General features: G+C 42.0%; 1 protein-coding gene across 1 annotated transcript in view; it reads left to right on the top strand.

Annotated features, from left to right (window-relative positions):
- LOC144674395 (collagen alpha-6(VI) chain-like) overlaps positions 1-18,219 on the top strand; it is a 113,510-nt gene that overhangs the window by 12,433 nt on the left and 82,858 nt on the right. Inside the window, exons 5-8 of the mRNA XM_078535792.1 lie at positions 1,539-2,159; positions 9,392-10,012; positions 14,132-14,692; positions 17,168-17,728. Of these exons, the coding sequence (XP_078391918.1) occupies positions 1,539-2,159; positions 9,392-10,012; positions 14,132-14,692; positions 17,168-17,728 (2,364 nt within the window). The remainder of the gene's footprint in view (positions 1-1,538; positions 2,160-9,391; positions 10,013-14,131; positions 14,693-17,167; positions 17,729-18,219) is intronic.

The raw sequence follows: 18,219 nt of genomic DNA, 5'->3' as shown, positions 1-18,219 counted from the left end.
AATACTAGTGACACAGTAACATTTCCATTGGAGGCCATTATAAATATGAATGTGGGAATTTATAATGGAAAAAGCTGATAGGAAATGCACACAGATACAATACATAGATTGATATAACAATAAATAAATCTTCCTTAACAGTAGTTCCAGCCTTCAATGCTCATCCAAGGGGCAAGAGTGCAATACTCCCAGCCAGTAGCATTTGCTTGGACAATTGGCCTTAAGATCTCAATATGGGAACAAATTTCATTACAGTTAAGGAGGCCACATCAAATCATATGCTAATTCTTCCTCAGTAAGCAACAACATCTACTAGAAAAACAGTGTGAAACTCCCATGCTTTAACACTCCATGCTATTACTACTACTCTTCTTTTAGCCCTCCAGCCTCTATAACACCACTGCTGTTGTTTAACTCCTCATTAGCTTTTCTTTCCCCTTCAACACCCTCATGCATGGTAATTGCCATGGTTTCTCATCCTGACCACACGCTGCTTGACCACCTCCCACCCCCCCATTGTTCCCACCCCCTTAGCTGATATTGCACCTTCACATCATTAAAATTTCATGGTCACAAACTTGAGAATGGCCACTGTTTGACTGACCTGATTGACCACTGCTACACCCAAATGGACCATTTTAAATATTTCTGTATGTCCTTTTCAAAGGCCAAGCAGTCTTGGAGGGTGAAGATAATTCCAAACACCTTATCTTGATATATCCTGCCTCCGCTGATCCATCCCTCCCCAACCATTCATCCTCCCCTCCGACTGAAAATGTGAAGAGATCACAGACCTTTTCATGTCAAAGACTAGCTGCTTGATTGGCTCAGCCTCCTTTCTTGTCTCCACCCTTTTCCAGCTTTCCTCATACCCCATCGGTGAATACCTCCCTTTTTCTCAGTCTTCATTAAGCTCACCCCCTCGATGGCACCCACCCCTTGCACCCTTGACTCCACCTCAACCCAATTTCTAACTATAGAATTACCTTTCGTTAGCCCAGTGCTCACCCATGGCTTCTCTCCTAAAGTCAGGTTCCCCTCCCCCTCAAGGCTACTAACGCCTGCTCAAAAAGACCATCCTCAACCCTTCCATCCTTTCCACTTCCTGCCCCATTTCTAACAATCTCTTTTCTCTCTAATCTCATTCAGCTTTATCCCCACAGCTCTCTGCTAACTAATGCATCACTCTGGATGAATACCTTCAGACTTAACCTACAACACTGATCCTGCCTTGATCAAAATTCCCAATACATTACCTGTGATTGCAGCACGCTATCCCTCCTTGTAGCCATTCACCTCCATCATCCCACCATCCACTCACCTCCACCATCCATTTATTTCTACCATCCATTCACACTGACATTCAATTTCCATTACCATTTGTGGTCTAGGTCCATGGATCCCTTTGTCTTCATTCAACTCCTATCTGTCCCAAAGTATCTAGTCACTCCCTTTATTAAGGGAAGCATTGGGAAGGGTGGGGAACATTTGATATTTGTTTTCTGTACTAATCCGCCATTTTATCTCCTGCTTTACAGCTTTTGCGGTGCGTTATGCTGATGTCGTTTTTCTAGTCGATGGCTCTCAGAACATGGGGGCTGCAGGATTCCAGCAAATCAGAAGCTTTATCTTCAGAATCGTTTCTCAGCTTGACATTGGGGCAGATAAGTTCCGTGTTGGCCTTGCCCAGTATAGCACTGATACACGGACTGAATTTTTACTGAATACCTACATAACAAAGATTCAAGTGGCAAATTACATAAGGAGTGAGCGCAGTTTTGCATTTCGGGGAGGACCAGCTTTAGGGATGGGCCGCGCCATCGAATACCTGCGCAGGACCTTTTTCAGAAAGTCTGCTGGGAGTCGGAAAGATGAAGGCGTTCCTCAGATAGCAATAATAATTACCTCAGCACCTTCACTGGATGAAGTCACTCTACCTGCCAGTGCCTTAAAGACGGAAGGAGTGAAAGTTATCTGCATCGGTGTCAAGCGTTCTGCCTTGACCGAGCTGCAGAATGTGGCCTTTCTGCCTAATTTCCCATTTGTTTTTCAGGTTGACACTTTTGATGCCCTTATTCAGACATCTGAACAAATAGTCAGTGCAATCAAACTGATAGTACGAAGAGAATTTCTTTACAGAGAGCTCACAAGACCAGCAGGTAAAGTTTGATTCCCTTGTCTTTCGTCTATTTCCACTTTATTCCGGCTTTGTGCTGTATTTTTAGTCATTCCCCAAATAAAGATTTTTCTAGATGAGTCAGACTTATAGGAGCCGATTTTGAGTGCTCACCCCAGCTCTGCCTGCCGTAAGCAGGAAGGCAGCAGCCTGTAAATGGATCTGGGTCACTTGCCACCCTGTTTACTCATGACATAACCACTACCATTTGGGTAGGGTCCTGACTTCGGTGGCCAGAGCGCCTGCCTGTTTAGGATGAGATATGCAAAATGGGATCCTATGACATGCAAGCGATTGTCTCTTGTGCACCTGAAGTAAAAATTTACCTCGCTGTGCCTAAGCTCCTTGTGTAATTATTTAATTCCAGCTATTATTTGCAGAGAAAGGAAAAAATGATGATACGTTGATGATTGTTGTTTCAGTATCTTCTCCTCTTCTGTCCTGTCCTTGAGATCAGGATTCATCTATGTTGTATTGGTGGAATGAGACAGTTTACAATGCAGTGCCAGTGCTCCTTGGTCAACCTATCAGGAGCCCAACTTGTGCATTTTTAATTTGGGGTCAACCTCCAAAGCCTTTAGGGCAGCAGAAAGATAAAGTAGCGGATAGGGTTCTAAAAGCAGTTCTTCTCATCTGCTAATCTGAGGTTGCAAGATGAAAACATAAAGGAGAGAGGCAAAAAAATCAAACATTGAGAAAGAATGGATGTCAGCAAGGGACAACAAGTTGAAGTCGACTTTAAGGAGAATGGGCGACATGAGGTCGGCCATATGTTATTCAGCATGTCTGGTCTCTCTATCCATGGGGCAGATGACATGCTGCTGACCACTTTCTGCTGCCTCTCATTGCAACACAGTGAATTGAGGTAGGAGGAAGAGTTCAGAGGTTGGAATATTTATAGCAACAACAATAACGACTTGGGTTTATATATCGCTTTTAGCATAATAAAACGTCTCATGGCACTTAATAGGAGCGTTATCTAACAAAATTTGACACCAAGCCACATAAGAACTCCAAAACTTTGGTAAAAGAGGTAAGTTTTGAGGAGTATCTTAAAGAAGGAAAGAGAGATTTGAGGGAATTTCAGAGTTTAGGATCTTAGCAACTGAAGGCAATGTCACCAATGGCTAAGTGATTAAAATTGAGGATGCTCAAGAGGCTAGAATTAGAGAAGTGCAGATATCTTAGAGAGTTATGGGGCTGGATGGGGGGCCAGCGGCGATTTGAAAACAAGGGTGAGAATTTTAAAATTAGGAATGACTTAATTGGGAGCCAGTGTAGGTCAGTGAGCACAGGGGTAATGGGAGAACAGGACTAGTTGTGAGTTAGGACATGGGTTGCAGTTTTAGGTGACCTCATATATACAGAGGGTAGAATGTTGGGTAGAATGTGGGAGGCCGGTCAGGCTGCATTGAAATTGTCAAGTCTAGAAGTAACACAGGCATGGGTGAGAATTTTAGCAGAAGATGAGCTGAGGAAGGGACAGAGACAGAGCCGGGTGATGTTATGGAGTTGGAATCAGCTGATCTTAGTGATAGCATGGTAAGAAGTCGAAAGCATATGTTGGGGTCAGATATGACACCAAAGTTACCATCACTCTAATTCAGCCCCAGTAGGTGGCCAGGGGAAGGAAGGGAGTTGGTGGTGAGGGAATTGCGTTTTTAGTGGAGACTGAATCTTATAAATAATTGGAAGAGATTCCTGCTTATCCAGTACTGTATGTTGGAAAAACAACCTGATAATGTAAAGATAGTGGAGGGGTCAGGGTAGGGCTGAGTGTCATCATTATATTTGTTATTATGTGGCAGATGACATGTGCAAGGAGGATCAATTAGATGAGGGAAATTTAATCACATGGTCACAACTGTTTTGCAATTTGTATTTTATTTCGATGTGCGTGCCCTGAATTCAGAAGTAATAAGACTACCACAACTTCAGAGGTTTCAGAAAATGAAATTAAAACATTTATTAACAAAAGAAAAGATATCAAGCACATACATAGGTGTCAGCTGTGGCTCAGTTCATAGCACCCTCGCCTTTGAATCAGAAGGTTGTGGGTTCGTGTCCCACTCCCGGAAACCAAGAACTGTGAATGTACTCGAAAAGAGTTACACGTTCATTTTGAGGTGTCAGCTGTGGCTCAGTTCATAGCACCCTTGCCTTTGAATCAGAAGGTTGTGGGTTCATGTCCCACTCCCGGAAACCAAGAACTGTGAATGTACTTGAAAAGAGTTACATAGGTCTATAAATTACTTCTATAATAACTCCTAAAACCCCTAATTAATCTGGCTCCCAGTTACACCTCTGTTAAAGCAACAGTAAAAATAAATAGATTTAAACAGACCCAGGAAAGGCAACACAATACCCTGGATGGTCACATTCAAAATTAGTTTCATCAGCTTCATTTCCTATAGACAGCAACTTGATACACAGAGGCTGGAGGCTTTTTACACTTGTGTTTGATCTTAGAATGCCTTCTCCCTTACACATAGCCTCATCTCCTTTATACACGTTTCTCCCTTTTTAATGCAAATTCCATTGTTCTAATATGTCTTTGCAACTTTACTTTTCTCATAATATAAATGTTTTATAGTATTAATATTATCAGTAACCTTTGAGAAAAATAAACACACTGTTTGGCTTGGCTTCTTCTGGCTAGGTGTAACATCTTACCACCTCTTTGAAACTCAAACTACCCTAATTTATCTATAACTACAAATTTTCCTCACACCTCACATTCTAAAACTTCAGCCATGTTTACATAGCATTTCAAACCTAGCTTCTTTTTGATAACTCAAAGCCTCCAGACCAGCTGTCTCCAATTCAGGTAAATCCTCCACACACGCACATACGCACAGAGAAACTCATCCAAACCTCACTATTAGCCCACTTTTACAACAAACCACAATAATATTATGAAAATTATTATATTTTCAAAACATATATGTGGAAACTGATGCTGTATTTTCAGATGATGTTGCTGAGGGGCAGCATGTAAATGAGAAGTAGAAGATGGCCATGGATAGATCCTTGGGGGATACCAGAGGTAACAGTGCAAGAACAGGAAGAGAAGCCATTATAGGTGATTCTCTCATTAAGAATGGAGCTAGGTGAGTGTAGTCCCACCCAGCTGGATGATGGTTGGAGGATAGTATTGCCAAAAGTGTCAAAGGCTGAGAAGGATAAGGAGGAATAGTTTATCTGGTCACAATCACATAGGGTGCCATTTGTGACTTTGACAAGAGCCATTTCAGTACTGTAGCAGGGTGGAAACCTGAGTGGAGGGATACAAGTTTCAGTTCCAGGAAAGATGGGCACAGATTTGGGAGGTGATATCATATTTAAGGATTTTGGAGAGAAAAGGATGTTTGGAGATGGGATGGCAGTTTGCAAGGATGGGGCGGGGCAAGATTTGTTTTTTTGAGGAGAAGGGTGATGACGGCAGAGTTGTAGGAGAGGGGGCAGTACCTGGGGAGAGAGAACCATTCAAAATATCAGCTAACATGGAAGCTAGAAAGGGGAATTTGGTGGTCAACAGATTAGTGAGAATAGGATCGAGAAAGCAGCATGTGGGTCTCATGGACAAGATGAGCTTGGATACAACATGCGACGAAATAGGAGAGAAACTAACGAACAATGGGAGGTAAGGGCTAGGGTGGGGAGAATTAGGGAAAGTTTGACACAGTGAACTAGGGGAAGGAAGGGAAGTGGTAAAAACAGCTTATCAGATGGTTTAATTTATATTGACAAAGAAGCCCATAATCTCCTCTCACTTGTTGTTGGAGTGACAGTGGAGGAGACAGGGGACAGGTGTTTAGGAAGATAGTTTGTGGTATAGAAAAGAAACCAGGGGTTATCTTTGCATTCCAGGATGAGCCTGGAATATTGAACATTTTGGAAAATAAGAGCAAATCATGATAGTGTTTTATGTGATCCAGCCAAATCTGGCTGTAAATGGCTAAAGCAGTTGTCCCCCATATCTGTTCAAGTCTGTGTCCCTTGGAGTTAAGGGAGCAGAGATGAGGGCCACACCAGGGGGGCAACAGCCAGGGTGAGGGAGAGAAATGGTTTACTAGGGCATCAAAGGTAGAGGTGAGGGAGTGGTTGAGCAGATCAGCAGCTGCAGAAATGTTGTGATAAATGGAACGGCAAAGTCTAGATAGTTGGAACTGTGAAAGTGCAGTTGTAGCTGAATTGGGAGGGGTGATAGAGAAGGAAGTAGAGGGGAAAGAAGCTATGAATGGAGAGTTGCACTAGGAAGTGATTTGAGGTGGCCTTAGCTGTAATAACACCATGGAAATAGTGAGACGATGAAAATGAGTTGGGGAGTTTACATCGTGGGGGGGGATTAAGAGTGGCTAGGGGTACAGTGAAGTGGAGAAAGAGCATGATGAAATGAGATGAAGTCACTGAGGATGAGAAGTTGCTCAATGCAGAGGCTGAGAGAAGAAAGCAATGAAGATACCTTGGATGGACAGGAAAGATCGAAGATTTTAAATGAGAGGTGAGGGGTTGGAACAAAGTGAGATGCTTAAAGGAGGAGAAGATGCCAGAGGAGTAAGGGGACAGACCAAGGTCTTATTTGGTGATAAGAGTCAAACAGCCACTGCAACAGTCTAGACAGGCGAGTGGTGGAAGGTATAGCCAGGCTGGGTCACTTTGTTTAGGGAAAGATATCATCACTCCACAACCAAGTTTCCATCAAGGCCATGATGTCAATGCAGTGTCCCAAATTTGCCCATTAATAGCAAAGACCTTGTTCACAAGTGGGTAGATATTCTGGAGGGAGATGTGGAGTGAGGCAGTGATCCACTGGCAGAGTTCACAGTACTGAGAGGACTGAGTTGGATAGGGAGGAGATTGGCAAGATTAGACCCTAGCGGGTGCACTGGGCAGGAAGTTTGGTGAGAAAGTAGCATGGGGAGGTCGGGGCTGCTGTCCTAAGGAACAGTGACAAGTACCTTGATGAGTCTTTCAGAGGATACCATGAGGCCACAGAGGGAAGCTGTAGGTTTATTTAAGCATGGGATGGTTGCAGGAGAGTAGGAATGTCAAGGATTACTGATGTGTTGGGGCAGGAATCTGGGTGAGGTGAGTACCTGAAGGGTACTCAGAAAAGAGGCATGACTGACAGGAGGGGGGTAAAGGAAAGAAGTAAAAAAGGGAGAAAGAAGTGAAAGTAGAAGTGATGTGCTTAGGTCTGGAGCGACAACCAAAATGTACATGTAAATAGGCACAGGAAAAATCAAATTACATAGACAAGGTTATTTCAATTATTAGGCTACACATATCCAGGTAGAAAATCAGGTAGGAATAGATGGAAGACTAAAGAAGGAAGTCTACCATTAAAGTCAGAGGTACCATAGTGAGATAATGTTGATGTAGTTGGGGTGGAGTTGGAAAGGGCCATAGACGAGCTTTTGTCCAAGTTTGGAGACAGGTGTGGTGGGTGACTGAAATCCAAAAGCTAATTGAAGAGTAGAGTTTTGGATGATGCACTGATGGAGGCCTTTCCATGTAAATGAAGATCCAGGGGATGTTGGTTGTGGAGCTGAAAGATGATGGAGATGTTGGAGGTCAGCATAAGATCCAGATGTTATGGAGAAATCTAGTTTGGCCTAGGAGAGTGAAACTCAGGCCAGGAACAAGGCTGTAGCTGAAAAAAGACTAAAGCCAATCATAGGTTCAGCAGGGAACAGCAGAGGTGGGGGAAGGATGGTAAACTGATCGAAGTTACTTTAAAATATTAAGCAACAGAATGGCCGATCAGATACGGAAGCTGAGTTTTACAGTGTAATCCAATACAGAAGTCTTGATCTCCAGAGAAGCCCAGGAATCTGGAAGCCAAATTTGAGAAAAGATCCAGAGCTCACTGAGAAAAGCAGAGAGGAGACATGGTCAGGAGATGAGCAGTGATGGTTTAAACAAGCAATTAACTTGTAATTAGGGTTAAAATACGCCCACTGTTAGAACCAGGAGAACTTAAATAGCGGAAGAGAAGAGATTGTAAGGAAAAGATCAAAAGGCGAAGAGGAGATGAAGGATTTGGATAGAGTGAATAGGGAAGAAACTTTGGCTCTGGTTGCTGAGTCAGTGATGAAGGTTTATTAATTATTAAAAATTTCAGGAAGTGAGTGGGAGAAAGATTAAGTGATTTTTTTAATGCAGAAAGTTGTTGGTGCACAGACATATGAAGCGGTTTAGGGAAAATAGGATAGATATTTGAAGGAGGGGATGATACAGGGAGCAAACAGGGCAGCGGAGATAGTTTTGGATTGCTCTAGCAAAGACCCAACACAGACAGGATGGGCCCAATGGCAGCTTGTGCCGTTTAAACTCCATTGCTTCAATGATTTGCTTAACAACTGCCCAAATCAGGGTACTTAGACACTTGAGTTGATCCTGATATTCACAAATTTCCATGTTTCATCCTTTAATACTCAAGTTTCATTGCAAACATAGTAATCCTTCAAAGAGAAGGAAAGGTAAATCCAGCCATTTCTTGTAAAGAGAATGATATAGTTATTGGTAAGTCACTGAGTACATTCTGGACACTCTGGGACACCAGTGTTTGGAGAAGGAGCATTTTATTCCCCCACCATCTTCTGATTTTTTTCATTCCCCAGTCCAATCTTGTTCAAAAGAAAGAAAGAACTTGGGTTTATATAACATCATTTGCAACCTCAGGATGTCCCTAAGCGCGGTACAGCCAATGAGACACTTTTTGAAGTGTAATCTCTGTTGTAAAGTAGGAATCAGAGCAGCCAATTTTCACACAGCAAGGATCTAGCAAATATCAATGAGGTAATGATTAGATAATCTGTTTTAGTGATGTTGTTTGAAGGGTAATTATTAACCAAGACACCACAGAGGACTCTCCTGGTCTTTTTTGAATGGTGCATTGGAACCTTTTCTAACAATTTCAGAGGGCAGATGTAGTTTAATATCTCATCTGAATGACAGCAGCTCTAACAGTGCAGCATTCCCTCAGTACTGCATTGGGAATGCCAGCCTAGAATATGTGCTTAAATTTCTGGAGTTGGGGATGAACCCCATGACTACTGACTCGGAGATGAGAGCGCTACCACTGCGCCACAGCTAAAAGCTCCACTATCAGCAGATTTACTCTAAATGTCGGGCTATAATTTGTTTCAAACTGTGTCTGTACAATTTTGAGCTGAATATTGTTGTCAGTGTTTTTGTTTTTTTTTCCAGTGTGTCAGTCTGCTTCAGTCGCTGATATTGTTTTCTTGGTCGATGAATCGGACAGCATCGGGGCAGTAAACTTCCAATTACTCCGCGTTTTCCTCTACAATATGATCTATGCTCTAGAAGTGGAGACTGAAAATGTCCGCATTGGTTTAGCTCAGTACAACACCATTGCGTCAGAAGATTTCAATCTCAAAATGTATCATCAAAAGTCTGACATTCTGGACCATGTCAAATTGACACCATACAGGAGAGGGGGCAGAAACACAGGCACTGCTATCGATTTCGTACGAAGGAATTACTTCACGGAACGAGCAGGCAGTCGCGCAAGGAAAGGGATCCCTCAGATTTTGATTGTGATCACCAGTGGTGAATCCCAGGATGCAGTGGAGGACAGTGCAGCCTCTCTGCGTCGTTTGGGTGTTACTGTGTACGCCTTAGGAATCCAAAATGCCACTGAGAGTGAGCTGAGGAAAATTGCATCACATCCTTCAATGAGTTACATTTCCAGGGTGCAGGATTTCACACAACTGTCGACCATTGAAAGGGCTCTTCAGAAGAAGATCTGCAATGAGCTCATTAAACAAACCTTAGTACAATCGGCCCAAACAGAAACCCTCAAACAAGGTTGGGAGAATCCAGTTATATATCTTGAATGAATTTTGAGTGTAATTTCTCATCCTTTGTTTTTATTTCAGTTCATTCAGCAGTAATTGGCTTTTCAGAAAAGAGTTTGTTGATATCTGCATGATGGTTACTCTCTTTATTAGATATTAATACTCAATGATAGTGTTGAGCTCTTTAATTGTTCAATATATCTCTTTTATCCTTTTTGTCCTGTTTTTGTGTCAGTTTTCAACAAAATGTGTCGATAATGCTTCAGATCCTCCAATTTGCAGTGCTCCTAATTATTGGACTTTGACCTTAACCCTTATACCTCAGTTAAAATAGTCCATATCTCATACAAACCTTATAAATATTGCAACAGGCCTTTCACATAAAACCCCTTTATAGCGATTGTACATAGCTCCTTTTACTACTACTCAAGTCTTACATATAGAAATTATGAAGCCTTAGGTATACAACACATAAATCTTTCATATGGGGCATCCATTAAGTCCCTCCAAGAGATCCAATAAAATATCAGCTATAAAGATCTACAACTCCCTGAGATATGGAATCTATAAAGCCCCTCTACCATGTAACGTGACAATAATTATTGATGGGTGCAGATGTACAGGACATCTTTCCAATTAATTGTTCTCCTCCAGACACATTAATTCATGCCATCATATGCCATCACATCATATTAAAAATGTTTCTCTTTTGGAATTTCATTTTTCTATATGTTTAAAAAAAATGATGTTATTTCTAATTCTGAGTCCCATGTCCTTTTCTAACTAACTGACAGCTAGAATTTGGACATAAAGATCAAAGATTGGCAGCAATCCTGGGGATTGTGTGTAGAATTCACCAGTATGATATAATGACACTGCTGCTATATTTAAATAAGGCTTATTAATGTACATAAATCCAGGGACATGTAGGGGGAATTTTAGTCTTCAAGAGCAGGTGAACTGGGGTGAGGGTGGGGAAGGGTGGGGTGTGAGCGAGAGTTAAATTTAAATTAAATTTAATGAGTTCTTGATTTGGACTATGACCCTGCTTCAGTATGTTCAGTCCTGAATTTAATGGAGGTGTGTTTAAATGCCAATGAGAATCCTGTGCTGATTTTGGAAATTTCATCTTTGTGGGTAGGTGTGAAGTTACGGCTGCAATTAATCTGCTCAGGAGATATTAATGAGATCTTTGTAAATTGATTTTAACTTTGCTCTAAATTTAGCGAGTGCAGCATGGGTTTCCCAGGGTTTGGGAAACTGATCAGTGATATGGAAGGCAGATCGAGTGTTTAAATTTGTTAATGTCCTGTCTGAATAAAAGCTCACTTATTGCAGTTCCCCCGTGCAAATGTTTGGCTGAGAGTTTTTGAGTAGACACAGCTTTCTTCAACCTTGAAAGCTTTCAAACTGACAAACTCAGGATGGAAGCACAGTGGACGTGTTTGATAGCACATCATCAACAATAACTGGGATGATAAGCGGCAGTGGGATCAGTACATGCAAAGGAGGGAGGTATGTAGGAGGGAGGTCACAGGATTTGGGTACGATAGTATAGTTCGTGTGTATAATAGCATAATGATTATGTTACTGAACTAGTAGTAACAGAAAGGATGATCATGAGTTCAAGAGATTTGGGGGGCAGGGGTGAGTATGGTGGCCATTACCAAGGAGAAGGTGCTAGGAAAACTGAAAGGTCTGAAGGTGGATAAATCACCTGGACCAGATGGATTACACCCCAGAGTTCTGAAGGAGATAGCTGAAGAGATAGTGGAGGTGCTAGTGGTGATCTTTCAGGAATCACTGGAGTCAGGGAGGGTCCCAGAGGTCTGGAAAATCGCTAATGTAACCCCCCTGTTTAAGAAGGGGGTGAGGCAAAAGACAGGAAATTACAGGCCGATTAGCCTGACCTCGGTCGTTGGTAAGATTTTAGAGTCCATTATTCAGGATGAGATTTCAGAATACTTGCAAGTGCACGGTAAAATCGGGCAAAGTCAGCATGGTTTCATCAAGGGGAGGTCCTGCCTGACAAATCTGTTAGAATTCTTTGAGGAGGTAACGAGTAGGTTAGACAAAGGAGAGCCAATGGATGTTATCTACTTGGACTTCCAGAAGGCCTTTGACAAGGTGCCGCACAGGAGGCTACTCAGTAAGAAAAGAGCCCATGGTGTTAGAGGCAAGGTATTAGCATGGATAGAAGATTGGCTGTCGGCAGGAGGCAGAGAGTGGGGATAAGGGGGTCCTTCTCAGGATGGCGGTTGGTGACTAGTGGAGTTCCGCAGGGGTCAGTGTTGGGACCACAACTTTTCACTTTATACATTAATGATCTAGATGAAGGAACCGAGGGCATCCTGGCTAAGTTTGCAGATGGTACAAAGATAGGTGGAGGGACAGGTAGTATTGAGGAGGCGGGGAGGCTGCAGAAGGATATGGACAGGTTAGGAGAATGGGCAAAGAAGTGGCAGATGGAATACAACGTGGGGAAGTGTGAGGTCATGCACTTTGGTAGGAAGAATAGAGGCATTGACTATTTTCTAAATGGGGAGAGAATTCAGAAATCTGGAGTGTAAAGGGACTTGGGAGTCCTAGTCCAGGATTCTCTTAAGGTTAACTTGCAGGTTGAGTCGGTAGTTAGGAAGGCAAATGCAATGCTGGCATTTATTTCGAGAGGACTAGAATATAAAAGCAGGGATGTGCTGCTGAGGCTTTATAAGGCTCTGGTCAGACCACATTTAGAATATTGTGAGCAATTTTGGGCCCCGTATCTCAGGAAGGATGTGCTGGCCCTGGAGAGGGTCCAGAGGAGGTTCACGAGAATGATCCCAGGAATGAAAGGCTTAACATATGAGGAACGTTTGAAAGCTCTGGGTCTATACTCGATGGAGTTTAGAAGGATGAAGGGGGATCTGATTGAAACTTACAGAATACTGAAAGGCCTGGATAGAGTGGATGTGGGGAAGATGTTTCCATTAGTAGGGGAGACTAGGACCCGAGGGCACAGCCTCAGAGTAAAGGGAAGACCTTTTAGAACAGAGATGAGGATAAACTTCTTTAGCCAGAGAGTGGTGAATCTATGGAATTCATTGCCACAGAAGGCTGTGGAGGCCAGGTCATTGAGTGTATTTAAGACCGAGATAGATAGGTTCTTGATTGGTAAGGGGATCAAAGGTTATGGGGAGAAGGGGTTGAGAAACTTATCAGCCATGATTGAATGGCAGAGAAGACTCGATGGGCCGATTGGCCTAATTTCTGCTCCTATGTCTTATGGTCTTATGGAAACTATCAGATTGTTGTAAAAAATGTCCTTTAAGGAAGGAAATCTGCCAGTCTGGCCTATATGTATCTTCAGACCCACAGTAATGTGATTGAATCTTAAATGCCCTTCTAAATGGCCTAGCAAACCACTCAGTTGTATCAAACTACTATAAAAAGGTTTAATAAGAATAAGGCTAAAAGGACCAACTGACATCAACCTAGGCATTGAATGCAACAAAGGCACATTGAGCCCAGTAAACCCTGCAAAGTCCTCCTCACTACTTACCTGGATACTTATGTAAAAATTGAGAACTGTCCCACAAACTAGTCAAGCAACAGCTTTGAATGGAGAGTACAATTGGGCAAGGTTTAAAGCCAACATTGCACCTGATCCCATTAGCTCTCTCATGGGCAGGCCAGGTTAAAATGTGTCCTCTGGCAGACAGTGGAAGAGCACGTCTTTATTTAAACTCTTTAGTAGGTCTACATAAAGTGAAAGGAGGAGCAATTGAAACATGGTGGAGGTGAAATTGTTAAATCCAGCAGTGTGAAGTGATCTTATAGTGAATTGGAAGTAGGTTTTTCATTGCGCCTTGATCTTTTTTCTACTGAGGTTCACAGAACAATAATAAAACTTTTTTTGAAGACTCATTTCCTCGTCTCACTGTCGCCTTGGCAATATTTTCCAGGTCAATATGGAAAATAAAAATCGGTATGGTGAAAAATTGGTTGTCCTGATCTGCTTTGAGCCCATTTTGTGCTGCTGGCATGGACCAATTTCATCCCTGGTAACTCAGATTAGCATCAGACTCCCCTTGTGTGTGTATTCTCTTTGTTGTCCAGGAACTGAAGCAATGTCCCCTTCTCTTTTTAGGTTGTGTTGAAACTGAAGAAGCTGATATCTTTTTCCTAGTTGATGGGTCAGGCAGTATATTCCCTGAGAACTTCAGAGACATGAAAAGATTCCTGGTAGAGGTGGTGAAAGTATTCAGTATCGGTGCAGACCAGGTTCGTGTTGGGGTTGTCCAGTACGCAGATAATCCACAAATTGAATTTGGAATCACTCAGTATACCCGTAAAACAGGATTGGAGGCAGCGATTAAGCAAATCACTCAAATTGGAGGAGGCACCGCAACAGGCCGTTCATTAGCCTACATGAGGAATCTCTTCAGCGATGCAGAGAGAAGCCGTGGAAAGAGAGTGCAGCATATCCTGATCACCATCACAGACGGACAATCGAATGATGTTGTGACAAGCCCTGCTGCAGAGCTGAGGCAACAGGGAGTCAACACTTATGCAATAGGAGTGGGAAACATAGATGAATCTGAACTTCTACAGATTGGAGGAGTCAAAGAAAGAGTTTTTCATGTCGCGAACTTTGATGCTTTGAAAGACATGAAGAATAACATTGTGCGGGAACTCTGTTCAGAACGAGGTAAGCTTCGGATTTTGGAACTCTCTTAACTAATGACTAAGAATCCCTCCATGGGCTACATTTTTCCCCTTGTGTCTCTGGTATGTCCCCTATGAGCTAAGTGTAATAAATGGTGCAATTTTTAGCTGTTAAAGTGTAGAAATTGGCAGCAATGAAAAGCTGGCTATTTGTGTACTGAAGATTTTAAAATAGATCTTGTCATGTGGCAAAACAGAATAGTAAACAAAACACCTCATCCTGTATACAGTTTGATCGATGCTGTCATTAATTGGCTGATTTTTGTGTTACATTCTCTCAGTTATGTTTTAATAAAAGGAAAAAAAAAATGTTAAAAATAAAAATGCTGGGAATACTAGAGAAGATTTTGACTTTATGCGATTATCAAAAATGGGTGTTAGTAAATTGGCTGCTTGTTTTGCATTTCTCCTGACTCTTATTTCCACTGAGCTGAATGGAAGGAGAGGCTGAACATGTTAATAATTTATTTTATGTTAACGACTTGCAGGGAATGGGTTTATCTTGCTGGGAGGATGGTGGCATAGGGTAATTAATTGGACATAGTTGAAGAACTGTTGCCAACCGAGAGATAGAAATTCCCCCAGGAGGGGCTGCTGATACATGTGAGAGTTCACACTGCAAAATTGCACACTTCATGCTCAGGACTTCCTGTCTGCAAACGTTAGTAGATGAAAAATCAAGGGCTATGACTTTGCTGCATTGTGACTTCCCCATAGTGTTGCAGAGTAATTCTTAATCAAATGTGTGTTTAGGTTGGAAGGATTTCTGAGAATGATTTTAGGGTTACAGCATATAGATAATTTGAGACATGATGTGTGTTATGATCCCAGCTGAGGTTACCCCTATACAAGTCTGATCCCAGAGTGGAACCCAGCTTGATAGATCCTAACTTTTAATTTGTTTGTTTAGATATGTGGAGAGTGGCTACTGAACAGAGTCACTGGAGTCAGCTAATGAACTTTTAACAAAAGTATAAAACATTTATTAAACAAGAAAAGATGAACTATATGACAATACTTCTTCACCCACAACCATACCTTTACAGATATATACAGATTTATAAGGATAACATAAGTTATAAAAGCTATCTTTTATACTTTAATGTTCACAGTAAGTACACAGCCTATGTAAACCTATGACAACTTGTGGTCAGACACACCACACTCTGAAAACAAGTGACAGATGCCACCTCAACCAGATGCTATGGGTCTCTCCTCAACTCCCCCCAGATGCTTGTCACAGCGTGAGCTAACCGGTCTCACTGAACTCCGTCTTTAACACAAGCGTTTCCAATCTCCATTCTCCAAGAACACACTTTGGAATCTTCTCCCAAACTGACTCTTTCTTTCAGAAGCCTTCCACAAGGGTTCACCTCCAGGGTTTTGAACTCTCCTTCTGATGTTCCTCTTCCCTGGGTCACCACATGCATTCAAGTTGTCTTCCACGCACTGTCTCTCACCAACTCAGCCATTAACAGTACCACTGTTTCACATGCCCATAGCAAAGAGTTACAGACCTTCAGCGGTCTCTTTGGACCTTCTTGCCTCTTGCAAGCTGTTCTCGCTTTAAATCTGCTTTTTGCATCTTTTGTCTCTTTAAATCTGAAGCTTGGAGCCTTTCTCTCTGCCCGTCACTCTTAACTTCACTAACAGGACCTTTCCCAGGTTCCTCTTCTTGCTTTGACTAGAAGGTCTGCTTGGGACTTTCTCCTGTTCAACTCCCCTGGATTTTGGGGTCTTTTCTTTGGCTTGGGACTTCTATCTGTCCTTTTTGCTCCAGTGTCTCTCTGGCAGCTACTTTCAACCAATTTTATCTTGGGACTGGCTATCTGTCCCTTCTAAGTTGCTTCTGCTTGGCAGCTGTCTTCAAAACTGAACTCAAAACTGCTTTTCTTGTTCTTTCTGTGTGTGTCTGTGGGAGGGACCTGCCTTTCTAGACCCCTGTTGCCAGGCAACAGCACTGTTTTTTTCTACTTTTGTTTGCTTGACTTTTAAAGTGAAACTAAAGCTCAATTTGACCTTTCTTAACACAGATAAAGAAATACAAACCAAACTTAAACATTAAAGCTAAAAATCATTCCTAACACCTACAAATACAAATATAACTTACTTAAACTGTCTCTATTCCCTAACATGTGTGGTAAGTGCTTGGGAGGAAAAGGTGACTTTGACTTCCAAAGCTTTCCACCACTGCCGTTTCCTCAGCTCATGTCAAGGTTTGTTATAGATTTATTGATGATTAGTCAACAACTCCATTATCATTTTATCAAGCACCTACCAGGATAGTAGAAAGTGAACTACATGAACTTGGTGTTTTTTGGTCTAGCAATTCCTTTGTTACTTAAAATGTGGAGCCTTAACCAGGATGCAGGGGATAAAGGGCTTTTTCCTAACCTAATTTGAATTTCCCTGTTCAAAAGTAGGAGTAGCAAAATTCCATGCAATTTCTTTCTCTCAGCCTGCAGGAAATTGGACATGGCCGATATCATCTTCCTAATTGATGGATCAGGAAGCATAAAGACTGAAGATTTCAGGAAAATGAAGACTTTTATGGATGTCATTGTGAACAAGACCACTACTGAAGCAAAGAGTGTGCATGTAGGTCTGATACAATTTGGCTCGAACCCCAAGCTAGAGTTCCAACTTGGTGTACATTCAACGAAAGCTGATCTACGCAGAGCGATTGGTAACATGCAGCAGCTAGGTGGGAATACTCTCACAGGTCGTGCGCTGAGCTTTACAGTGGACTACTTTAACGAGGCTAGAGGAGGTCGGCCTGGTATCCCGCAGTACCTCATAGTGATAACTGATGGAGAGGCACAGGATGCGGTCCTTCAACCAGCCAAAGTCATAAGGGACAAAGGAGTCACCGTGTTCTCCGTGGGAGTTTTCAATGCTAACATTACTCAGCTTCTGGAAATTGGAGGAGCTTGGGATAAAGTTCACTATGTCGAAAACTTCGATCTGCTCGCAGATCCAGAAAAACAAATTTCCTGGGAGATCTGCAGCCAGCCTGAAGGTAAGAATAGTGGGATAATTACAGTAAACTAGTAAACAAAAAAGGTTAACTTTAAGATACAACCCTTTACTTGGCAACTAATGCTCAACAAGCTCATTAATGGTATTATGACACAGCTGATGGTAAGGGCTGAATTATTCAAATCCCAGAAGGAGACAACTGTTTAATGCATTTTTTGCAATTTGTATGTTTTGAGATGCAAACTTTGAATTCAGGAATAATAAGACCACAGAGTCTCAAGAGGTTTTTTGTGAAACTAAATTAAACATTTATTAATACAAGAAAAATTGCAGGCCCATACATATGTTTACAAAATTATTACTATAACAACTACAAAAATCCCCTAATTAATCTCTCAGTTACACACCCATTAAGGCAACAGTAAAACTCATTAAGAACCAAGGCAAAGCACATTTGACCTTATGAATTCAAAATGATGTTCTTTGCAGACACAATTGCAGGTGTGCAGGCTGGTTAGATCTTAAATGCGT

Source organism: Cetorhinus maximus, chromosome 3 (genome assembly GCF_964194155.1).
Source record: "Cetorhinus maximus chromosome 3, sCetMax3.hap1.1, whole genome shotgun sequence".
In the NCBI taxonomy this organism is placed as follows: Eukaryota; Metazoa; Chordata; class Chondrichthyes; order Lamniformes; family Cetorhinidae; genus Cetorhinus; species Cetorhinus maximus.
This window is presented reverse-complemented; position numbering and strand designations above follow the sequence as displayed.